The sequence below is a fragment of the Argiope bruennichi genome, chromosome 4, assembly GCF_947563725.1.
Source record: "Argiope bruennichi chromosome 4, qqArgBrue1.1, whole genome shotgun sequence".
Classification (NCBI taxonomy): Eukaryota; Metazoa; Arthropoda; class Arachnida; order Araneae; family Araneidae; genus Argiope; species Argiope bruennichi.
The window spans coordinates 51,020,590-51,046,932 of record NC_079154.1 but is presented as its reverse complement, the minus strand read 5'-3'; the positions used below and the strand labels follow the sequence as shown (position 1 = coordinate 51,046,932).

At 28.9% G+C, this 26,343-nt stretch overlaps 1 protein-coding gene across 1 annotated transcript in view; it reads left to right on the top strand.

The window, feature by feature from the left end:
* LOC129966179 (forkhead box protein J3-like) overlaps positions 1–18,264 on the top strand; it is a 92,955-nt gene extending 74,691 nt beyond the window's left edge. The window contains exon 3 of the mRNA XM_056080582.1: positions 17,024–18,264. Within this exon, the coding sequence (XP_055936557.1) occupies positions 17,024–18,136 (1,113 nt within the window). The 3' untranslated portion in view covers positions 18,137–18,264. The remainder of the gene's footprint in view (positions 1–17,023) is intronic.
* Positions 18,265–26,343: the final 8,079 nt, after the last annotated feature.

Below are 26,343 nucleotides of genomic sequence, written 5' to 3'. Positions count from 1 at the left end.
TATCCACACAGCTAGTTTCTGAATTATTTATCATTAGTATATTCATATAATAGGAAAAATGATCTAAATTAAGTAAATAATTACCTTTTATATAGTTTGAATCAATAAATATTTTAACGAATTATGAATTTTAAACTTTAATATGCACATGTGGTCCTTTGGGTCATATTTATTAAAATTTCTTGAGATACTAATATTTTAAATAAAAAAGTACCACTCTTTTGTAAGCAAAATTAACCGAGTTATGGAAATTTAAATATCAATATTTTATTTTTAAAAATTGAGCAGTTTTAGACCATTCCATCAACCGTCTCGAAGAAGATATGCCACTAAACCTCTGGAATTTTACTAAGGTTGAATGCATTAAAATAATTAAATTGTTGATTACTCTAAAATAATGATATTCGAAGCTTCTAACTCGGTCAAATTTGATCACAGAAAATTGAAAGTTTTTGGATTTAAAAGAATGTCAAGAATATCTTTCTGAATGTGATTCATTAAATTGAAGAAATGTCGAAAATTTAGCTTTCATAATTTTTTCAAATCCATTTAATAACTGAAACGAAATAAAATATTATTATTTACTCCATTTAGAATACTTCCTCAACTGAATGTTTGCAACTAATCAGTTTAGAAATTAGGCTATGATAAAAGCCGGTGTATAAAATCTTTCAGAGAAATGTTAATTTCAAAAATAAAAAAGAAATTCACAGCGATCAGTTTGAAAAAAAAGTAATTTTATAAAATGAAATATAAGAGGATGAAGACATCTTTGAAAAAGCAATTCAATTCACAGGACAAAATTAAAATCAACATGCATGGACTCTGCCAACATATTAGTGCTAATCAAATCTGTGTTTTGAAATATTTTCCAAAATGTAAAAACATAACCAAGAATTTAATTAAGTTTCGATCAGATAAAATCAACTTTGGATTTACGAAATGAAAGGATGTAGTAAATACTTATATCCTCAGATAACCAAGAAAGGGTATCAAAATTCGAAATAGTATCAAAATTTTGTAATTTTAGAAATTTACTGCCAAGATATTCCTAAAACTTCCTTTGCTGTTGCATGTCTTAGTTTGCTTGCCTTTCAACAAAGAGTTTTTTTTCCAAGATAGTGATGGTAGAGTAAAAACAATTAACTGTCAATTAAATCTCTGAAAATATTAAGGCTGGACTGCAAACATTAAAAATATAAATTTCTAGTTAGATATCTTGTATTGCTCAAGCCACTAGCTCCATGTCATCTGTGTCTGCGATTTTAGTGATATAGAGTGGAGATTTGTTGTTTTCTCATATTAGGGCCGTTTCAGTCTTGGTGCCTCTGACAGTTAAAAGGAGGTCAGATGAGCATCTGAAACCAACTAGATTTATGCCAGTAATTAATTTTCTATGATAGCAGGAGTTATCTCGTTATCCCACGTACTTTGACGGCAAATCTGTACTTTAAACTGGAGATTTAGCTTTTTTTTAAATTAATAATCCAGGAGACTTTTTTCAACAGGATTATGCTCATCTTTGTATGGCTGCTGCTGTTACCAAGTGTGCTGTATAGAATGTCTACATACTATCTTGTCCTACAAGATCACCAGATCTTTCTCCATTGATCAGTTATGGGATATTGTCATAAATCTCTAATATTGCTTTCCTGCGTAGTAAGTCTCATAGTAAAGAAGAGAGTTTTACGAATAGCTATAAAGGATTCTAAATGGATACTGAGTCAATGACGCCCGGCCTTGGCGACCATTTGGAGACAAGTTTTCGACAAAATGTTCTCTGTGGAAATATTAGCAATATTTCTATCAGGAGAGACTAATAGTTTCTTACCGAAGAATAGATGCCATGTATTGGGAGCAATAAAAACGGAGAGATCATACAAAAGGATTAATATATTATCCTTAAACACTTTTTGCGGTTCTCGCTTGTTTACAAAAAAATTGTTGTTTGTGTTTTGTCACTTGCTTTTTCAGACTTTCTTGTGAAATAAAGTATTGTCGTCAGTTTGTTATTGAGCCTTTCACCATACCCTCACAGAACGTATTTTCCGTAAAAATATTATCGGATGGCAAATGCGCAGAAATTTATAAGCAAAGTAGACCGTAACCATTTGATTGATTAAGTGCAACAGCCGTAGAATTTCATCACACAAAATGGCACGGGGTACCTGCTCGATATGATTCATAAGCACCTGAAAATTTTCACTCAAAATCATAGCAACTACAATGGTTGTTATTGTAAGTAATTAGCCATTTCACATTTAAAATGACTCTCATCTTGTGCACATTTTAAGCTGTGGTCTCGACTAATTAAATAAATACATTATCAAGGCAAATTTTTTCCCTAAATATCATTTCTGTTAAACTAACTTCTCCTTCCTCTTGATTTCATTTTTTGATTGTGTATTTTTTCCAATCGAGAGGAAATTCATTCATTCATAAATATGCAAATTCTCGAAAAGTTTTAATGCAATTAAATTTTTCTTGTTTGTATTTTCACTAATGTATTACAGTAAGATTCCCTGAAGAAAAAATTACTTTTATTAATTTATTAGATTAATGCTTTTTTTTTAGATTATACTAGAATATTTTTTTTCGGAATAATGTGCATGCGAGAGGGGAGGGGGATGGCTTGAATACCAATACTGCGATCCTGGCTTTTTGAGTGAACTCCTATTTCTTCAAAAATACCGAAAAAAAAATACTAATAAACATTTTGAATATATTATAGGGCTTTAACAATCAAGTTAATTATCTATTAAACAGCATCATTATTATTTTCAAAAAGTAATATGCAAGTACCTAGTGCTGAAAAGAGAATTGATCTAAGTTCTCGACAAATTTTTCGATTAAACAAACGCCTAGATATCTAAATTTTTTTTATCCTAAAGTGAAACAATAAGTCTTCATTTGTTTATTAATCAAAACAATTAGCAAGTCAAATTAATAATCTAATTAACTTTTTATAATTAAATCAATTTCAGTCCTGAAAATATTTCAATATTCTGGAAAAAATAACCAAGTAAGATTTAAGAAATCAGCTAAATCAATATCTACAAGAGTCTGTTTTCTAACAATATTCGCAGTTCAATTTAATTTCTGTATAATTTAATTTTTTTTTATAATTGTATGCATATTCTTCGAGCACATTAGTGAAATAGAGAGAAACTGGTTTTTAGTAGATTACTAAAATTATGGCCAAACAATTGAAAGTATTTGAAATAGAAATCTGTAAGAGGAAAAAAATTATTTTACTAATCTTGATTCATTATTTTTTTTTTCGCTTCCTATTTAATAACTATAAATAGCTACTGTCTTAAAATAGTGCATTCTATAAAATAATAGCGAACGAAATTTGTGATACTGAGTAGTCTTTAAAATATATCTGGATCTTTATCTGCTTCATTATTAGATGACTTTCTGTTTTTCAGCAAGCAACTTAAGCATTTGACAACCGTTTGGCAATTATATATTAGTTTTGTTAGAAGTGATGAAAACCACCAATATGTCTCAAATACATATTATATACATTACAATATAAATTAAATTCTAAAATAAGTAGCTTGACTTAAGATTAGTATTTCGTTCGCCATTGATGAATTTTTAGGATGATTTTTTCCTCAAATTTAATCTTGGCAATTTTGTAATTCTTGCCCTAAAAATTGCTTGTTACCTTATATTGTAACCATTCAATATGGAGGACTTTTAACGTAATTTTGGAAAGTTGGTGCAATTTTGTTATGCTCGGTTAGAAACCAGACACTAATCTTAAATCTTGCCAAATAAATATTTTATGTTTAAATTCATACGCATAAAAAAGAAGAAAATGTAATATATGCCAAATATTAAAATCTTTTTTAGCCAGAAAATTCATTTTACATTTAAGCTATGAAATATTATAAAGACTTTTAACAAAGAGTTTAAAATGTTCATAAATTGCTAGCATTTGGCAATCTATATCAGTTAGCAGCAATATGTTTTGTTGCCGACAAGCTATTTTCTAATAATATTTAGCACCTTCACTAATTAAATAAGCCAAGTCAATTAAGTGCAGTTATAAAAATGTCCAATGAATCAAATTAAAATGTTCATACAGCAATTTTTTTACATTTGACAGTTGCCATTCGGTAACAAATAGTAAGAATAATTTCTGTTACACGTACGTTTGTTTTTTATAAACGTAGATATTTAAATTGATAGATATATGTTCTCCCAAAGCTTATGATCTCATGATTAAATTTAACAGTTTATTTAAATTTTTTTGTAGCAGTCAATAAGCGAAAGTCCTGCTGCTTTCAGAATCTTTCCAATGATGGTTGTTCTAATTTATACTGCATCTGCTCACAAAATATAAAATGTCAAACTAATGTCCAAAGACGCAGGAGCATCATGTTACAGAGTACAAATTGGTTGAACATCCTTTAACTTCTAGGCATTGAATCTACTTTGCTACCATTGAGGAAGAATATTAATCGCTGTGTGCAAAAGGAAAACACTCAGTTCCTTCTTGATTGAGTGTTGATGTTTCAGAGCTATGAATCAATCTTCCCATCTTATTCCTAAATGCGTTATACAACCTCTACGATGGAGACGAAATCTGGATTTTCAGATCAAACAACCTTTCTGAGTTCATCAAATTACTCTATGTCGGTATCTCTATGGAATGTCTCTATGTCAGTATTTTCTAGCTTATAAAAGTCGCTTATTTAGACTTTGTAGCTAAATCAAATTGTTTCTTTTTAATCTCTAACTATGAAAAGCAATTCATTTTATAATCTGTCTTACAGAAAGCATAGATGGGTTTTGTGATGATTTTTTAATTATTGCAACGAGGTTTTTTTACGGAATTCTGAGGCTTGAGAAAGCTTCACAAGCACCTCTTACACCATAATTCTAACTTGTTTAATAGAGTAAATCATTAAGGCCAAATTTTAAAAAATTCACTATGTTCGTAAGTAAATTTTGTTTGGTAAACATTTATTATAAAATTATATTTATTTGGAGGGGGGATACACTATTTAAGCGAAGTTCGTCGATCGTACCATAAATTTAAGAGACAGAAAAATCTAAGGAATTTTCGGGAAGAAACGTAGCTACCTAAGATCAAAATGGAAAACATTTGAAAATTTTAATCTCTTATATTGATGTATGGTTGGGATACATCACTGCTTTACACGAAAATGAAATTATAATTTAAAATATCCGACACACATCTCGATTTTTTTTCTTCGAGCTAAGAACAGGAGTATTTAAGCTTGCTGTTGTTGAGTTTTACACGAAACTGTTTTATTACTTGTTGAGTTTTACACTAAACTAATGCTAGAATTTTGTTAAAACAGTAATAAAATGTGTAGATGATTGATAGCTCATGTTTGATATTTTTGACTGATCTAAATTGGAACATTAGTAACGTAAGGATTCCACATTAATTAATAGAACGAAAATTTTATTTCGTTTTGTGTGAGAATGAGCTGTTATTTCTTTCTAAAATACAAAGAATACAAATAGAGAGTATTGTAATAGTCAAAATTGATCATTTTAGATCTCTTGAACATATTAACAAATTTTTGGAAATATGACTATTTACAGACTTGAAATTTAAAACAAAATGAAAATTTAGTATGAAGTTTTTACACCAGAAAAAGGAGATTTGTTTCTAATTTTGAATAAATTCCGATGATTGAATCTGTCTATTTGTTTATTCGTATGCGTGTTAATACAATAACACAAAGCACAACTGTGTCTCCGTACCCATGATATAAATATGTAGCAAATGCTTTAATTTAACTGTCAACGCAAACAGGCTTAAAATGCATATTCTACAATATGAAAAGCAAAAATATAGTAAACAAAAATTGAGAGGAGGATTTTATCACTGGTTTTTATGTTGCAACTCTGATGATTCCGAAGATAACCTTGTAAAACATTACCTAGGTTAATACTTTTTATGCTTAAAGCTCAAAATATTATCTCTTCAATCAAGGTGATTAGAATTACATGCTATTTTTTTTTCATTTCCACATTTTTTTAAAATTTTATTATTTATAAAAACTGTCACAACTTTCAAGAAAATAAAAACAGTATATTTTCACTGGATGAAGGGGTGCATTGTTCAGAAATGCAATAGCTAAAAGAAAAATTAAAGTTTTAAAAGAAATATAAATTTCAAATAAACATCGTATCATAAATTTGATTTAGGTTTGATTCGTCTATACATATTTATATTTAAAATTCGCACTTAATCATGATTCAGGTATGGGCACAAAATATTTATTTAATATTATCGTAACATGCGTCAACATAAAGCCAATAACTGATATGATGAAAAATATTATCGAGTGTTCAAAAAATATGTTTAAATATCTTTAAAAATATATTAAAACAAGAAAAAAAATCATCAGAAAAAAATGGCATTATTGAAAAATTGATTTTTTGCGGAGTAAAAGGAATTTTTTACAATACTATGATCTAAAGCATTGGGGAAAACTTTAAAATATCGATTAAGTTTTAGTTATTAATATAATTAACACGGTAGAATTACTCTTGTTTAATGAACACCCAAGAAATAACTTAATTTGTCAGGTATAGGTGTAAAGGTTTGCCTTACAGAGCATCATTGAGCTTTTCATCGATATAATTTTTCCATCATGCATGTCACATCCCATTATGTTATATGATGCAATATATAGATAGACCGCCAGTTTATAAACGTTAGAATGTTAAATTGTATGCAATAATTTTCTTTAAAATGAACGGCAATTCAAAATAAGATAAAATAATTAATTAAAATATTTATACGGTTTTCATTCAATGTAAATAAGATGTTGGTTAAAAAAATGGGTATAAATATATCTAGGATGTTCGCTTTTTCATTGTTCAGTAAAATAAATTCAGTGTCTGATTATTGAAAAGTATCGCTTTTGGTTTGATGTTTTGGTTTTGAGTTTACTGTAGATCGACAGTTGTTTGAAAGGTTCGCATACCAAATTTTATCCTTCCTATTCATTATGCTTGATTTATTATATTCGTATGCAAAGGTGTGAGTCATGTAAATATAATAACAAGAAAAAAACGGGTTTAAAATAAAGGAAACATAAAAATCTTAGGATTGAATTTTTTCTTGTTATTAAAGTATTCTCAGTGTATAAATCCGTATACAAGAAAATAATAGTTTTCTAACTTTCAAACGAGCTGCACTCTCCAACCAAATTCTTTTAAAAACATAATGACACTGTGTATTCCAAAACAGTTACCATTTCCGAAAAATGAACCATTCAAATTAATAGGAGCAGTAAATCTTCCATAAAAGATCTAGAATAGCAGGTGTACATTCTTTCCAGGTACTCCTTTAACATTCTGCGGGAGGGGCGCGCGCTAATAAAGAAGTTCTAAATCAGCGAGGGTGTTTGAACTCCTGCGCTGGCCACGCTCCAGTGGCCGAAAGGTCGATGCCCACCTGACATTTAACGGGACGTTTCTCAAGGACGCTTTGGATCCTGCAAAACAAAGCATTGTCTCCAAAAGAAATCTTTTTAAACTGTTGTTTTGAAATAGTTTGTACACATTTGTCCATATTTCATTATAGTTTTATTCGGTATTTATTTATAAATTTTTAATTCTATTATTTAATCCTTTATGATAGCTTGTGTTACGATATAAACTAAATTTGAAGACATCGAAACAGTTTGTAAAACAAATTTTTTACCGTTTCGAAAATTCTTTATCTATTCTTAAGCATAAGAATTCTTGGGAGATCGCGAAATGGAATTCTAGAAGAAGAGAATTTTGATAGTATTCACTTTTATTAGATTTCTCAATAGTTAAAATAGTTAAATAGTTAAAATTAATTTTTAATGCTACTATTATAAAAACTGTCACAAAAAAACTATGTTTTCTGAGTTTATCTTTTTATTTATTGTTTAAAGGCTTATCAGATTATTTTACCTATTTTTCTATACATCTTCAAGAGATTGTGAACAAAAGTTTCGGACGAAACGGGATCGCAATAGTTTTAGCTCATGCCTAATTTTAAAAAAAATAATAACCTATGAATTCCTTTTTCTAGTCCCTATTGCTTATTTCATTTAATCAGCTAGAATAAAATCAGGCTCACGTAATAGAAGTTAAATATGTCAGCCCAATTTAATTTTGGAATCAATTGTGTATCTTGCATTATGAAAAGCGATAACATTTTAGCACGAAATAAAACAACTTCCAGTTTGTTATTAGATGTTATGTACAGTTACATTTATCATGTTCACTGTGCGTCATTGAAATGTTCTCTTTCTCCCTAAGTATGACAAGAAAATAAAATGGAATTTAATATATATCACTCCAAAACTTTTTTTTATTTTAGAAGCTTGATTTCCGATAGTTTAATTTTGAGGTTATCTGCATATAATTCTTCATTATCATTCAGAATAGATCCAAAATTCATTTGATGCTATTTTCAAATCAAAGAAAAGACATGCAGAAAGACAAATAAGGCGCAAAGGGTGTTAAAGAAGATATATAGAAAAACAATTTGATTGACCAACCAAGTTCGCCAAACTCCTTAGAAGTTAATGGCCTTTTACATTATTCATGGTTCGTTAAATAATAATAATGTAGTCTACAGAAAAATAAATAGAAAAAGTAATATTTACAAAACAAACAATGTGACAATTCTAAATTATTCTATTGCTTTTGTGTTCCACTTATACTAGTTTTAAATCTCTCGCACATGTAACAGGAAACATTGATAAATTCTGCTTTCCTTTTGTGACATTCATTTAAGCATGGATATTTTCCAATTATCCTTATTAGTTGTTTATGAGCTGAACAATAACACTTTTACACAGAAAAAGACTTCTCCAGTTATTATGAGTGTCAGTCCAGTTGTGTGTATGTGTGTTGTTCACTTTTGCTTTAAATTTGTAACTTGATGACTGAATTGTAACTGTTTAGCCAATAACAGTCAGCTTCAAGTCATCAATGATTTCATTTATTGATTTGTTATTCAGAAATCGAGATTGTTCTTCTCTTCGAGAACTTTCTCATGCAATTTTTTGAAGAAGGATGTCACTTGTAACGTTGCGTCATTAATGATTTTAACTTTATGTAATGCAACCAAATGTTTTCAACGGATATCGGCAAAAATTCACCAAAGGCAACGAAAACTGAGCTGGACATTGGCAGTTAGTCATTGCTGATGATGATGATGTCGTGTCCGTATTACCACGGAAAGCAGGGTGCAGTAGCTTCTGAAGGTAAAGATAACCGAGCACCCGAGGGCAGAAGTCTGACTTCTAGCTCATATGAAAATGACACTCGCAGACTCTCTTTCACAATCCCTTTGTACAGGGAGGCACACACCTCACAGATAGAACACAGGGTGAAGAACAACCATGCCCGAACCAGAACTCGACGCTTCACCCCTAGGCCAAGACGCCGGCATTTGTCATTGTTATTTTCTTTTTATAACAATTTATATTTAATGGTGCTAGTTGGATTGCCATGTCACCCTTTTAATCCGATCCTCATAATATTAAAAAAAAGACTTTTGGATAATAGGTATAATATTTTTGAATACAATTAAATGTATTAATCGTTTTTAGTTGAATGAACGTATTTAGCATTGTGAAATAAACTAAAAAATGAATATTTTCCTTCGATTTGAATGGCATGAATAAGGTAAATAAATAAAATTATCAAAAATGTATGATATGAGACAAATATTTGTATAAGTTGAACTCATTTTTGAATTATTCCATAGTATCAAAATCAGAAAATGTGCTTCATAAAAGGGCCTTCTTTTCGAAAGATTGGGCCAGAATTTGGTAAAGATCAACAATTTCTACTAAATTTAATCCATTCAGATCAGATTACTATTCAATTAATGTATAAACAAAGTAGAAGTAACTGACTCGAACTGACGAATACACAGACTTAATTTCTAAAAAAAAATTTTAACTTTAAGATGTGCAAAATGTTAAAAATTTTTGATAAGCTAAATTGATGATCGCAAAACTTTTCAATCCATGCTTCACATACAGGAAACTACATAACAATATAAATGCTATAACGTTATATGCAATCCATTTTAGGTTATTGCTAGTTTCTTTCTTCTCTAGGTTCTAAGTTACTTCCGCTCTCTGTTATTTACAATCCTATCTAGGCTGAGTACCAGTTCCTTCCAAATGGGCAAGACGCCAGAACACAAGCCAGCTTAATTAGGATGGAACAGAACGACCACGGGCTTTTTATGCCATTACCAAAGAGCATAAAATTGACATTAAAAATTTAAGAGGACAATGGCAGTATTTTTTTTTTTTTCCTTTCCCTCTTTACTTTAAATCAGAGAGATTTTGAAAAAATAAAAAATAATAGAAGTAAACACGGAAGAATTTAAATAAGCAGTCTTTTTTTATATTCCCGCCTTGGAAATCTGCTTTTCCAAACGAGCAAATAACAAACGATACAACAAGAACACAATTTCGTCGCCTCAATTTTGTATTTTTTCCCAGAGATAAAATAAAATCTATTAAGGGATTTTCTTTTGATTATTATGATTCTACAAAGGGATATAAACTAACTGCGAACTTAGATGATCAAAATTGTTTCCAATTGCAGACCGCACCTTTTAAGAGCAAAATGTTATGATGCAGTAGGGTTTTTTTAACGCTTTTTGCTTAAGAAAGGAATTACAAATATTAGTTAAAGTCATTAAACTTTTGCTATTCCACTTTTGTAATAATAACCATAACGTAATAAGCAAAACGTGTATCTATGGCAAAGGTACAGGTGCAGTTAAAGGCATTTTTTATTAATATATTCGCACATACTATCTTTTATTTATTTTTATTTCTCTACATGATAGGAATGAAATAAAATCCATGAAGTTCCATAATATTAATTTAACATCGCTCTTCTACTAAAATTATTATCTATTTAATTAGAATATTAGAAATATAAATGAAATATAGAAAATACATTTATTTTTAGGCCAAGAGAGTTTGTACGATTTCATTATAGGTAGAAAAAACTATCATTTAGATTCTGCTGGTATGAGTTTTTTCGGTTAATTTGAAGTATAGAAAAATTCTCAGCTTATAATCATTTTTTATCGTGAAATATAGAGAATAATCACGTCTTGCAATAGAAAAGGATATTCAAAGGTATTGTATTTTCAGCATTAGCAGGTCTTTAGGAAAAGGTTATGCTCTACTGGAAAAAAAAGTACTTTAATCTCGAGAAATCTATTGCAAAATTCATATACTGCATAATAAATACAAAAGAGATTCAAATAGAATTTGTGATCCTAATTTCTATTTCAGTAATTCATTCTGATGGTAGAATTTTATTGATTTGCTCAAAAAAAAACTATTTATGTGACTTGAAAACAACCATACCGAAGAGACCATAGAGTATTTATTTAAATAAATATAAATTGCGTTTATGCTCATATGCCTTGTATTTATGCTTTTACAACATCAAAAGAGAATATAATTAGTTCACATTCTTTAACAAACATGTGACAAAGTAACTGTGTTTATCATCGAAAATGCATTATCTTATGTTTTTTAACCACAAGAATAAAAAATAAATTTGAAAATCAAATTGGCATTTTATGTGTATCCCATGAGCATGGTCAACTTCGTCATATCTTCTTTTTCTTCTAAACATTGTTAGCCTTCGTAATTATTTCTTAATAAAATAGCCGTGGTTCATAATATCATTGAAGAGAAAAGGTTAATTTTTGTAATTCAAATTATAACGAACTGCGACTAATGCTCCTTAAAGCTATAGAATACCAACTCCAATTGATTGATTGTGATGTTATCTGTAGTTACCATTAAATTTGTTAATGTAACTTAACATAGAATCAAATAAGATTTTGAAGTGATCATGGCCGATTTTATACATGAGTTTTTTGACAGAATGTGTACCAAATTCTTAAGTTTAAACTTCAATTCTGACTTTTTTTTTTACATTGATTAAACTTTGAGCATAAAGTTACAAATATGGTGCATTTTCATAGAGCCCTTCATTAAGAAGCAGATGTTTAGAAAAACTTTGGGAACTATGAAGAAAAATTACTTTTGTTTCCATCCTAATTTAAAACTTCAATTATATTTAGTTGATTATAGTCTTAGAAAATTTTGAATCAGCAAAATTGATGAAATATATTGATTTAATTTAGTTTGGCTACTTTAGCCGATTAAAAACAAGAGGGATAGAGCTCTTCTTCTCCTAGAGGCTATTTTGGGACAGATGTTGAAATTATTTTATAATCTAGATAGTTCTCAATTGTATAATTACTTCTAATTGTTAAAAAAAATCTGAAATGTTTATTTACTTTCAATGCAGTTATTATTTTGAAAATATTTATAGTTGCTGGAAAAAACAGTCGTAATATGCATGCTCGAGTGCCTATTGAAGATTTTAAAATGGTAATAGCGTCTTAGTAAAAGATTCAAAAAGAAGTTTAAGTGGAACTATTTGGGATCAGAAGACTTATTATTTAATGTGAAAACGCAGCTGAATTGGTTTCTTTTCTATTATAGAAAATATTAGTCAACTTAATAGTAGACAAAAAAATTCACAATTATAGTTTCAAAATCCTATTTTAAAATTCATTCATGAAGGTTATTTAAGTTACGTTGTTGTTGATGATGATGTCGTGTCCGCGTTACCACGGAAAGGGGGTGCAGTAGCTTCTGAGGGTAAAAACCCCTGATCAGCCAAGGGCAGAAGTAGCCCTTCATATGACTTCTAGCTCATATGAAGATGAAACTCACACATTCGTTTGCAAAACCCCTTTTTACATGGGAGACACATTCACAAACCTCACATACAGAGCACAGATGAAGAACAATCATGCCCGAACCGGGATTCGACCCCGGGACGCCCAGATCACGGAGAAGATGCGCTAGCCTTATGCACGGACGCCGGCAAGTTACGTTGAGTTTTGTACAAATAGATAAACCGGATCATTTTTTGATAGATTTAGTTGTGCTAATTTGGTAATAAAAATATGACACATTTCAAAACTGTTTAGTTCATTGTAATTTTTGAGTGATGATATTCACATGCAAACTAATGCGCAATAAAAAAAAATCCCGTAGAGAGTTTTCGTCCAAAATTTCATAGAAATCTACAGCTTGGGCTTAAAGACCGCACACCGAATTTCATTCATCCAACTCGATATTATTATTATTACTATTATTATTTGCAGATTGCGTTCATAAAGAAACAGATTGCGTTCATAAAGAAACAGATTGCGTTCATAAAGAAACAAACGGGTATAATTCGCTACCCCCTCAAAAAAAAAACAAAAAAAACGAGTATTTTCAGTCTTAGAGGGGGAAAAAAACTATTTTCTAAAACTAAAAACTATATTTTATTAACTATTTTCAATCTTTTTTTTTGACGATTAAAATACTTATTCTTTGTATTTATCATATACGAGGAAGTGAAATAAATCAGTATCATAATCCACAGATAACAAAGCTGCTCTATTGAATGCCATCTTTTTTCCATAACAAAAAAAAAAGATTTTTTTTAAAAACTAAATTGGAGTTTAATCTAGCATAAACATTTTTCCTGTGTATCTTTGAAATCGTTAATAACAAGAACGGGAAAAAAATTAATGTGTCATTTATATCACGTTTTAGATTCACGAGCGAAACACTGTAAAAAATGGTAGACATACCTCATTAAAAATGTTACTTGAACTTCATATTCTAACGATGCTATTTGAAATCTGTGGCAATTTATACGCTTAAAAAGCGCTATTATTCTGCCTGCTTATTGGTTTTCTGGGAAAGAAGGCAACGCCCAGGTCAATGTGATCCCAAACACGCACCTTCCTTCTCATCTTTTTCCAACTATTGTATTTATTTTACGCAACCCTCTGCATAAATAGAATTTGTACGACAGATGTTCCGACGGTATAAAAATTAAACTCATTTTTCATCCGGGCAATGTTACCGATGTTTTTATTAATTTCAATCACGCACAGACGGTTTCTTATGAATAACTGTTTGAGAAACCCAGAAGTAAAATCGAAATCACCGCAGTATTTGAAACGTGATTAAAGGTAATAAAGGTTCTTAGAGGAAGGAGTAAATTTGTCTGCTGATATCTCCACATGAAAAATGAGGGGAAACATATCTGATTTATTTTATCTTCTTTAGCAAAAAAAGAAATAATAAATAGTGCACAGGAATACAGATTTAAATTACTGGAAATTATTTAAATATTATTTAATATCTTGATTCCGTTTATACTTTTTTATAAGTAAGATTCCTATTTGATTTTGCATGGTTGTTTAAATAATCATAGCTGTAAGGAATTTTTTTTTTAATGAGGGGAAAATGAGGGGAAACATATCTGGTTTATTTTATCTTCTTTAGCAAAAAAAAGAAATAATAAATAATGCACAGGAATACAGATATAAATTACTGGAAATTACTTAAATTTTACTTAATATTTTGATTCCGTTTATACTTTTTTATAAATAAGATTCCTATTTGACTTTGGTTGTTTAAAAAATCATAGCTGTAAGGAATTTTTTTTAATGAGGGGGAAACATATCAGATTTATTTTATCTTCTTTAGCAAAAAAAGAAATAATAAATAGTGCACAGGAATGCAGACATAAATTACTGGAAATTACTTAAATATTATTTAATATTTTGATTCCATTTATACTTTTTTATAAGTAAGATTCCTATTTGATTTTGCATGGTTGTTTAAATAATCATAGCTGTAAGGATTTTTTTTTAATAAGAACGAAGTTTTTTTTGCAATATCTAGAATTTTTCTTAAATCAAATAGCCATGGAAAGTATTTTCTTCTTTCGACTTATGCGTTACCTTTTTCACTTAGTTAATTTTTAATATTTCTTTAATTAATTTTAATTCATTCTTTAATATTTTTAAGTAAATACAGTTAGAAAAGTGTCCTGGTTTAGTAGATTACATTAAAAATATATTAAATAACTATTTTAAATGTAGTCTCTTCTCATGACTTCCTATTCACATGACAAAACAAAAAAGCGTGCTGTGAAACAGCTTATTACACAATATCTTCTCTGTGCAATCTCATCCCATCCTTTTCCCATTTTTAAAAAGCACAAAAAAAATTGTAATTAGATATATTCTGCGCAAATTATATGTAAAAAGTGAACATGAATTTACTCTATTGAATTTTCTTTGCATACCATTAATTAATACTTCATTTCCTTATTTATTTCTCAACTTTGAGAGAGCAACAATAATTTTTTTTTTCGATCAGAAAGGGAACCTCCATTTTAAAACTTTTATTCAACAGATGCATTTGTTTACCTAAGAATAACAACATATGCATTTGTTCACCAATAAAACAAACCAATAAAATAATTTGAAACAATGTATTACAGCTAAGAAGTAAATTTCTATATTTAGATTTTGAGATTTTTTTTAAATTTTGCTCCGTAAATGTGGATAATATAACAGATATAGTTGGTATTAAAATTTTAGGTACTCTAAATTTTCAAATATTGCAGTTATTTCTGAATACCATATCTTTACCATAATCCTTGCAATTATTTCTGAATACCACAAGTTAAGATTTTTCCTTGGAAACTAATATTTAGTTGAGTCTTTGATGCAGTAAAAGCTGAATATTTCTTCAAAACTGCAATGAAAGTTTTCGTTTCTAACTATCAGCTTCTTTTTTTTAACAGTATTTCATATATTTCCTTGTATCTGGCAGTTAATATTCCTGTTCTGATCTCACATTTACTTAAATGACATCCGAATTCATTTCTTTTACTCCGGTATATTTTCACTGAGTTTGCTTCTTTGATGTCTCCGCAAGTCTTTCTATACCGATCTGTTAGATTTCAATGAACATAATAAGGAACATTTCACATGTAATCCATATCAGATAACGTAGATGAATTATCACATTTGGCTATATTCCTTCATATGAAAAATGATTGAGTACCCAATCACTGCTTATTGAGATAATGATTGTCAATCCACAACTAACAGCATGGAGCTTAATCTATAACAAATAATTTAATGCTTTAATCAATCTGTACTTTCTGAAACGCGGTAATCAACAGTCTTAAATTTTATTGTTTTTTCCCTCTGTTTCAATCGATTATTTGATGCATTTCCTTGTCTAAAAAAACTAGCGTGTTAGAAATATGAATGTACTAGTCAGAAGCATTCAAGGATAGAGGGCTTGAGGCTAATAACAAAAATTTAGTATTGCTCCATAAAAAATTCATGCGCCAACGAGTTACTGAAAGAGAGTTAAAGAGAAGAAAAAAAACCAAATCATTGGAATTACCACACCGAATTCTCGTAGCAAAGGAAGCTTGCAACAGAATATTGGCCCATCTAAAAATAACTCAATCAAGAAACAGCGCGTGAAAAGTAGAACACGATAAAGTATAGAAAGGAATTCGCGGAAACAATCTCATCGAATATTCAATCTTTTCGAGATCGAAGAGGCTCGATTTCCCTATTACAGGAAATGAGCCAGTCGGCTGATTCTTTTTATCGTAACTGGTCCACCGAATTCCTTTTTACATTGACCAACGATGTTGGCGTTCGATTAGAAAATACATCAACCAGAAGACACATAAGGTCATTAAGTTTCAGTTATTGAATAGTTAACATGTGTTTGAATCAATATCTTACATAAAAATTTATTAAGATCTATTCAATTAAAATGTGACTTGTATTAGTTATGATAATCGAGCAATGGTTCAATAATTTCATTTTAAACTAACTGGAAAATTTTTAGGAGAAAAATCATGTTATTAAATATAGTGATAGAAATGTATTATTTCTTTAATCTAAACATTATTCAATTTCATTCAGCTCTAGTTATAAGGCACACAAATTGCAGTATTAATGAAATATTTACTAAAACTATGAAATTTGTCTTCTCTAAAAATAAATTAGTTATTGCTAATTTAGATTTCTGATTTAATTTTTAAAATTTAATATTCTGTCTGGACAATATATATCTATTCTTTCTTTCAGAATTCCATCCGTCACAACTTATCGCTCAACAAATGTTTCATTAAAATCCCCAGGAGTAAAGACGAGCCTGGAAAAGGCGGCTTTTGGCGACTCGACCCACAATACGCCGAATCTCTGGTTGATGGCATCTTCAAGAAAAGGAGGCCTGCCCAGAGGCAGGCTAGTAACGGGAATGCCAAGAAATCTCGGCGAGATACCGCCACGACTACACCAAAACTGAAAGGACAGTCCGACACCCTTACCAGAGTCCTAGAGACGTTCCAGCAAGACACTCCACCCAGCTCTGCTGGTTCACTTGTTTCTCACACCGAGGTGGAAATGTTGGCAGATCTGAAACCCTTACAGACTCAAGAATTGTTCGCCTACACTACTAACAGCCTATGCGATTTTCAGACCGATCGCCTTTTGATTCCCTCTTCACAATCAGTCCATACCAAATTGCAACCATCTCCGTCCATTTCGGATCAAAATGATGAAGCACTTCAAGTACTGGAACCCATCCCCCACGTCAACATGGTCAATGGTGGATTGCGCGTTAGCCATCACTCTACCATCAACGATCACAATGCCGCCACCACTACCAATAATAATGACGTCTGTTGGAACGACGTCCTTGGAGATCAAGACTTAGAGCTGGAAAATCTCTATAAATATAGACCAGAAGATTCGATTTCCTCAGTTGTGAACACAGCCTTGGCCCTGAATGACGACTTGTTTAGCTCAGACGGCAGCAGTTCGGACCTGCCAACAGAACTGGACCTGGTTTCGACCGATCAACTTGACATGAGTGCTACCACTGGCCAAGCTATGCCGACCACAACGGACTGGTGGGGTTTCCAGCACCCCTCTCTAGATGTCACTCTCACACCTCTGCTCAGTATTTCTGTACCTTTCAATGGCAACGGAGCATCAACCGTTGCCAATCTTGGCGGGAACTGCAACAACTTCAATAATAACTATGTTCAGAATGCGACCTCCTACGTGTTAGACAGGCCGGCTCAATCTCAAGATCCGCTCCAAAATCAACCATGGGCTGAGTGCAAGGCAGCTTTAGAGGCGGTTGCCTTTGATCTCGATGATCTAGGAGATTTGGATCCAGTCCACGTGTATTAAGACAAAGCGTCGTTCTCCCTAGTATTATGAACTGTTCCGTAAATTTCTTGCTTTAAGAATGCTGGGATTTCTATCCACAATCGATGAATCTCTTTTGGACATTTTTAAATACTTTTGACAATCATTTGACCAATATTAAATGACATCAAGTTTTAGTTAAAAAAAATCATATATGCTTGAAAATTTTATTAATAAAGATAATAATAATATATATAGCATAATGTTTTAGCATCATAAAACGAAAAAAAAAAAAAAAGTACATATAGTCATTGTGTTTCAGCTAGCGTGGAATAATGGCAAAAATATCATATTCCAGTCTAAGCCATTTTTGATATTATTGAAAACATTAATTAATTATTCTGGCGTATTGGTGTATTACAAAACAGAAGATTACATATAGCATTAAATAGGCTATACATTGATTTACAGACACAATTACTGCTATGTGAATTAATTTTATATTTCAGTGAATCTAGTTGTAGTTGCAAAAGAGGATGATTCTGTAAATTTTGATGATACAAGAATTATTATTATATAGTTTTTCTTTCTCAAAAGAGGTTCATTGATTGTTCCAGATGGATTTCACTGCTTTTGTGTGTACATAAATTATATAAATACATAAAAAAATTACTTATAAATATCCATGTAAAATTCCCTGTGTGGTGACTCAGTAGTAAGGCTTCCAATGTTGTCCAACAACTACCCCTTAGCTCAGCAAATCAATGTGTGTATTTAGAAAACCCCCTTTTTTTCTGTAATTCCGCGCCACATGGTAACGAAAAAAATGTGCGGTTGTGTAAGTGGAAAACACAGAAGAATTTAAAAAATGGATTGTAATCCTCCGTTTTTTCGATTTGGATTGTGAATAAACAAGTATTGGTAGTATTGGTAGATAACGCTGCAAAGTTTAGACACTTTGCTACGATGAAAATGCCAAAGAGGTGAAAAAAATTAATTCCTAACCCAAATTTAGCTAGAAATTAGCAAAAGTTAATACTTTTAGTATTTGATGTGTTTCTTATTTGTAAATAGTACAGATTCCTAGGGAATTCCATTGTAAAAAGTAAAATATCCAATTTTTTTTTTAGTTAAGATGATACGAAAAAGTTTTGCGAAATAAAGTATTTAAATCCACAAATTTTAATGAAAAGATAACAACTGTCTGGTTATTTTTCATTCCGTTTCTTTTTATCTTTCTATGTCTTTATAGATTTATTAACTGAATTAAGAAGAAAACAATGAAAAAAAAATTTACTTCATATTTTTTTTAATATTACTTTCATTACGGGTCCTATAAAATTTATACTTCAAATAGTATTATATTTAAGAAGAATGATAAGACGTTACTGTAATTAAAGTGGATCAAGATTAAAATTTAAAAAATATCTCGTCTAAATATTAGGAACCTAAAATTATTTAGCATTCAATTTAAAAGGGAAAAAGTATATATATTAAAAAAAAAAGTATAAAAGTATATATATAGTATATTTTTCAAATTTAAATATTAAACATGCTAACAACTCTTTTGATTAGGCATTATTTACTTACCTTTCTATGGAAAGATCAAGATCTCCTAAAAGAAAGTTTGAAGTTGTAGAAGATGATTCTAAAATATATTTTTTAATTTTAATTATGAAATGTTTAATTCATGAATATTTTTCAAAAAGTTTAAACTGCTTGAGAGATATTAAAAAAAGCAAATAATAAAGAAAAACATATAAAAGGCGGTAATTTTTTAAGTAAGATAATTGCGAAATATTTAATCTTTAATATTTTCTTACTGTTTGTTTTCCAAATGTTGAGTTATTTTTCAATTAAAATGAAGAAAAGAAAAAAGAGACGTGATACTTATAAACAAATTTTTATTCAAATGAATGAAGTAAAAAAAATTATCAATAATTAACCTATTATGTTTTAGAACATTGCGCTAAGAAAAGGAATAAATTCTTAAAAAAATATAATAAATAACTGGACAAAATACTATAGGTTCAAATGCATTCAAAGTATTAATGCATTCAAATGTTTAATGCTATATTCATCAATAGTGTTGGAATCGAAAGAAAAATGAGAAGAAGAAATTCTTCAGTTATCTTCTTTTAATATTGCCCAATGTTTATAATTTGCTTTACTAGATTTTTAGTTATTATGATAATCAAATAAAAGAGTTGTTAGCATACCCCAAGGGGGAGGGGGTATTGAAACAGTAGGGCCACAACCATTTTTCACTGATGAACTTGCGAAAATGTACATGTACGTTCAGATACCACGGGATGATATAACAAAGCATGATAACATGAAAATATTTATTTGAGATCTGTACAGTACATCTTTTGTTGTACATTACAGTGCTGGAGAGAAGCAATGAAAACAATGCGAGCGAAATTTTGGCAAACATTGTTTAAATTCAGAAGAACTACAGAGTTTGAAGTGGTTTCAAACCATTTCTCCACCGAAGATACCAAATTTGCTATCGATGCCTAATGAAAAGACAACATTTTATAAAAAAAATGACTTAAGTCCCTCTAATGGACGCAGTCCTGTATATGAACTTTCATTTACTAAACTTGATTTGCGTTTGTTATGTTCTATTTAAATTTTTCTTACTTTCGATGACGGCAAGCGACAATTTAAATTTATCAGCAAATTAACTGAATCATCTTTATTTATTTAAAAATATTTTAACAATTTCTGTTCGAAATAATCTTTGAACTTATAGTACCAGAATTTTCCCTACAGCATAATTCACCCCATAATGCCATAGCAAATACTTTGAAAATATGTAATTTAAAACATGTTTTACTTTCCTCTATTAAAAAAATGGCCAGGCTTACAAAATGTAGTCATTTCAATAAATTGAAAATTATCGAAGCTTTGTGAAAACTCACATGTTTTGAGTTACTTCAAAATAATGAAATGTGACACTATTTTTTATAAATCTTGATCCACTTAAAATTATTGTCTTTCAAAATAATAAGAAAATAATGGAATTCCGTAGCATGTGTTTGGTGTTGAATTTTGAGGGAACCCAAAAACTGCTCAAGCTGATAAGGGCGTTAGTTGTATTTAATCAGTATAATATTTGTAAAAAGAAAAACCATTTTACCTTTTTGATGTGTGTAGCCAGAACAGAGCTCAACGTTTCACGAGAAACAGTAAGTTTCTATGGAATAGTTTCAGCACAAATGTTTAATCTTTCTTGAATCTTGTCATAAAGAAGACGCATCCTTTTGAAGTGTGTCTTCAGTTTCTTAACTCATCGTTCTAGTGGAAATGCATGCATATGTATAAAATGGCAAAAACAAAATGTCTGATGGGAAAAAAACGAGTTTTAATTTATTACTGACTTTTTAATGAAAGGTTATTATGAATATGAATGAAAATTTTTATTTTTAGGCAGGAAATATGCATTGTTTTAATTTCTTTAAAATACTAATATGTTAATTCTGTATGTTTGGTGAATTCCAAAACTAATTTTATGTATAGTATTAGTAATTTGCCTTTAATATTAAACAATATAATTATTTAACAAAAACACTTGGTTTCAATAAAAATACCTTTCAATTCAAAACATATAAAAGGTTTTTAAAAATGCAATTTTTAAGTTATTAGAAGGTAAAAGTTAATTTTCATACATATCCTAAGTAGTTTAGTCAGAGCTACATGTTTTTGACAGCTTGACATACACAGAAAAAATTATCATTCTTTTATTTAATACACTGTATACTTTAAAAATGTTTTATATTTAAAGCAAACATAAAAACATGCTGTTATGAATCACTTACTAAAAAACATAAAAATATGCTAATAATGCTACTTTCTTAATAATAAATTATTTCTAGATATGAATTATTCTCTTTTTTATATCATTTTTTTTTCTTCACCATCAATGGCTTTGCAAGGAATAAATGAATATCATTATATTAGACTGATTGTTATCTGAAGGTTGTCAGCAAAATAATTATTAAATGATTCATCGAAATTAAAAGAACATTTATAAAAATTATTTTCTGTTAAATTATATTTTCTTTGGTGAAAATAATGAACTTTGTTCAACAAAAAAAAAAATTGGGCAAAATTTTATTATTCAGCATTTAAAAATTAATGTTGTGAAATCTCTTTTAATAAATACAATTTCTTTATTTGGTGCAGACATAAAAAAGAATAAATTAAATAAAAAAAGAATAAATTAAATAAAAAAGAACAAACAAATAGATAAATAAATAATAAGACATATATCTACATGTTCCAAATTTTTTAATGAGGAGAAAATCCTTATTCCACATCTAAAAATTACATTGGATGCATTGTTGCCACCGATAACTCTTAAAATCAATTAATGCCGAATAATAGAAAGTCTTTAAAGATATTAATGTCTGTAACTTAATCTTTTAATGGTTTGAATATTCTTTTTGCTACTTTATATTGATAAATGAACAGGCAGACCAGACCAACTGCTAAAATATAAAATGAAGAAGTTTAATGCAATCCATTTATTTTATGCCAATAAATGCACATTCTTAAGAAATAAATTAGAATTATAAAAAAAATCCAATTTAATTTACAATTTATTAAAGAAATAATTTTAAATTTAAAAATAACTAAATGATTTTATGGAGAATTAGCAAACATAGGGGACAATATACAAGAAGAACAAGACTTCTGAATTACCTCAATTAAGAGAAGAAAAAAGTATTTTAAAGAAATAAATTTTAATGTGTAAAACTTTGTAGAACATCCATACTATTTTTCAAATTTAATATAAGGTGTATTAATTATTCACAATTTCAACTGTAATATTTTCCATATTAAGTCTCCTTAAACTAGATGAACTTTGTAAATTCTCTTTATATCTTTTTAAAGATGATTGATAAATTAAATGACACTTTTTTTCTTGTACAATCATATTTAAATATTGAAAAATAGAGTCATCTTACAATCCATCTAAAGGTTTGCAAAAATTATTCAAAAACAGTATTAAAAAGCATTACGCAGATATTTTTTTGATTTAAATTATTTTTTTTCCCCTCAATGAAAAAAAAAACTCAAAATATTTTTATATATATATTATGCAATTTTCCTAATTTAAATTGTCAATGAATTTCATATTTAAAATGTCTACGCTGTTACTAAATTAATAAATCCATTATTTAATTAAAAATTAATAAATAAATTGGTAATTTCAAACCAAGTTTGGAATAGTATTTATTTGTTCAGTTAATTTAACAACAGTCCATTTTATAATTTTTAATTGGTTCCTCTTATCTTAATTTCCACAAAAAAATTATGAAAGTTATAATCTTTATAGAAGCTTTATTATTTCTGAACAACACATAGTTTTTTTTCGTACATATTAGCTGAACACTATAATATTTTTCTGAATTTATTAACTACTCTTTTTATTGTACATAAATTATGCTCAATTAATATCATCTTAATTGCTCTTATTGCACAGTCAAACTGATCATAATTTTTTTAGCAGAATCATAAAATAATAATTATTTGTCATAAGTTATAAAGAAACGTTATAAATAATTTGTTGCAACTATTTTAACAAGTTGAACTTAATTTGCGATGATGATGATGATGTTAAAATTGATTTATTATTTTTTAAAAAGTTATTTGTATCATCTAATAATGAATTGAAGCACTATTTCAAACGAATTAATTACCTGAAAATGAATTAAATCAAGTAAAAGTTAACTAACACGATAATTTCAGCTGCTAAAAATTAGTATTTTTTATCCATCGCTTTCTTGCTTTTATCAAATTATTAAAAAAATTTATCAAAATTATTTATTTTTCTATAGAAACTAATATAATTTTCAGAATTAAAAACTATAAGATGACTTTATTTTGACTCTTCCTTTAAATAACATGTATTACAATTTTTAAGAACGTCTGCAGAGAAAGAATGAGTTTAAAACCTCACTGTACAGTAACAACTTAAGTGATTTCCCTTTAATTCTATATTCTATTCTATTTCGAACATTTATTTCTTGATGATATCTCGCACTTCAAGATTTTTGTGCAAAACAATCATATTTCAAACTTCGTAAGATGTGAATCTGTTTCAATATTTGGTTTGGATGACTTTTGTTTGTAGAACTTTGCATTATGATGCTTCGTGCTCTTTCAATAACTACAAGTGTGTGATTTTTAATAATTGTATTTATTGTCGTTCTAGTTGAGGAATAAACTGTTATTAAAATTAAGAAAAGTGTTTCTTCTTTCTTTGTAAATCGTCTTGTATTCCACTGAAACTCTTATAACATTTATTTCTTAAACATCTAATTTTATAATCATTTTATTATATATGGCATACATCAGATATATTTATTGGTGGATACATACATAAATACATACAACTCACAAATCTGATTTATATCAGGATTAATCGATTTAAGAATAATTTAATTAAAATTGGCATCATAGTTTTTACATTTAACTTTATATTAAAACTGCAAATGGGAAGTGGATTTTTAATTCACTAAAGAACTGTCACATAAAATTTTAGCTTTGTTTACAGAATTGATTCCTCTCAAATATTAATACAATCGAAGGGTATTCTAGCACAGAAAAAATACATAACATAATTTTTATTGCTTAAAGATAGATTTTTTATTACTTATTATTTTAAATACCTACACTACAAAGGTAAGTATTTATTATTTTTAAATACCTACACTACAAAGTTAGGCATATATTATTTTTAAATACCTACCTTTCCCACCTCTTATTAATAGCCATTCATTTCCCCATTTCTTTTATTCTGTCAGATATATGGTATAGTGACATATGTTGAATGGCCAAAACAGCAACTTAAAATAATAAAAATGATACACATTTTTCTCTCTGCATTTTAATACTTTTTATAGTAATTCTAATAGTCTATAATTCCAATACGAATTATCACTGACTACAGTTTAAATTAAATGCAGCAGTAAACTAGTGAATAAAGCAAATTCGGAGTGAATTTTTTTTTCAGATAGCCAGAACGTTCTCCCTTTGGCTTTCTCATATATTACACAAAATGGATGTTTATGGCATATACATATATACAAAAGGAACAAAATATGCGTGTTTGAAAAAAAAGTTCTCTAATTACTTACGAAGTACAAAATTTGACGCATATCTACGATTGTGGTGTAAATATCAATAAATAAAATTCATATAATCATATATTTTTTAAATTACTCAGTTGCATAAATTTAAACGAGGCATGGAACTGACAGATAGTACATAAACATAGGCAGAACAAAAGGCAATCATCCTTTTGACGCCTGTTTCCCAAACTTTGAAAGAGATTTAAAATTCTAGTAATAAGATAAAGTTCTAAATTTAACCCTCTGTCTTGTATTTTCGAGTTACTGAGTTCACATGTACAGGATAGGGCAGACGAGTATTTATGGACAGATTTCGTCGAATTTTCACATCATTTCTATAATTTTGTTACCATGACTCGATACCAGATTTCATCCCTCTAGTTTGTGAAGTTTTAAATTTTCCTATTTACACGATGGCATCATAATTCTTTAAGTAGTCTCAGATTAGATAACAGACCTATTTCTTAAAATTTCAATGTCGGTGATGATAACACTTTCCATTCCCATATTTTTCAGCGAGAAAATAAAAACAAATATCATTATTATTTGGGTCGAAATTTTCATTTTAATCTCGCACATAAGGATTCAGCTTCAACTTGAAAGCAATCCAAGTGAGATAAATAATTTTGTGAGAGCAGGAAATATTATAATTTAGAGAAGTGATGTAGGGAAAAAGAAAGCATGTGTCTCAGAATATAATAAATACTTGTCAAAAGTCCAAATACAGATTATTGAACATTTTGCGCTGTCGCATATAGTTGTGCACTGTTTTTAAGAATTTGCCTAAAATATTGTGCTTCCTTTTAATATTTAAATCGCACTAATATAAATAATTTGCTTCTTTGATAGCATTTTAAAATCGTCCATTTGACAACTGCCTACAAATATTTTTTAGTTTATGATCACTTATATTCAAATTCAAAAATTCTCCCGTGCATGATGTAACCTTTTTTGTATCATTGGTCATTCCATTATTTATATTTATATTGTATATTTGATATCAATTTGTTTGTTACAATATCTTTAAATTTCCTTTTATGTACTTATCATCAAATGCATTTTAATAATGTTTCTACACTCAATATCAAATTAAATCTCTCTCTT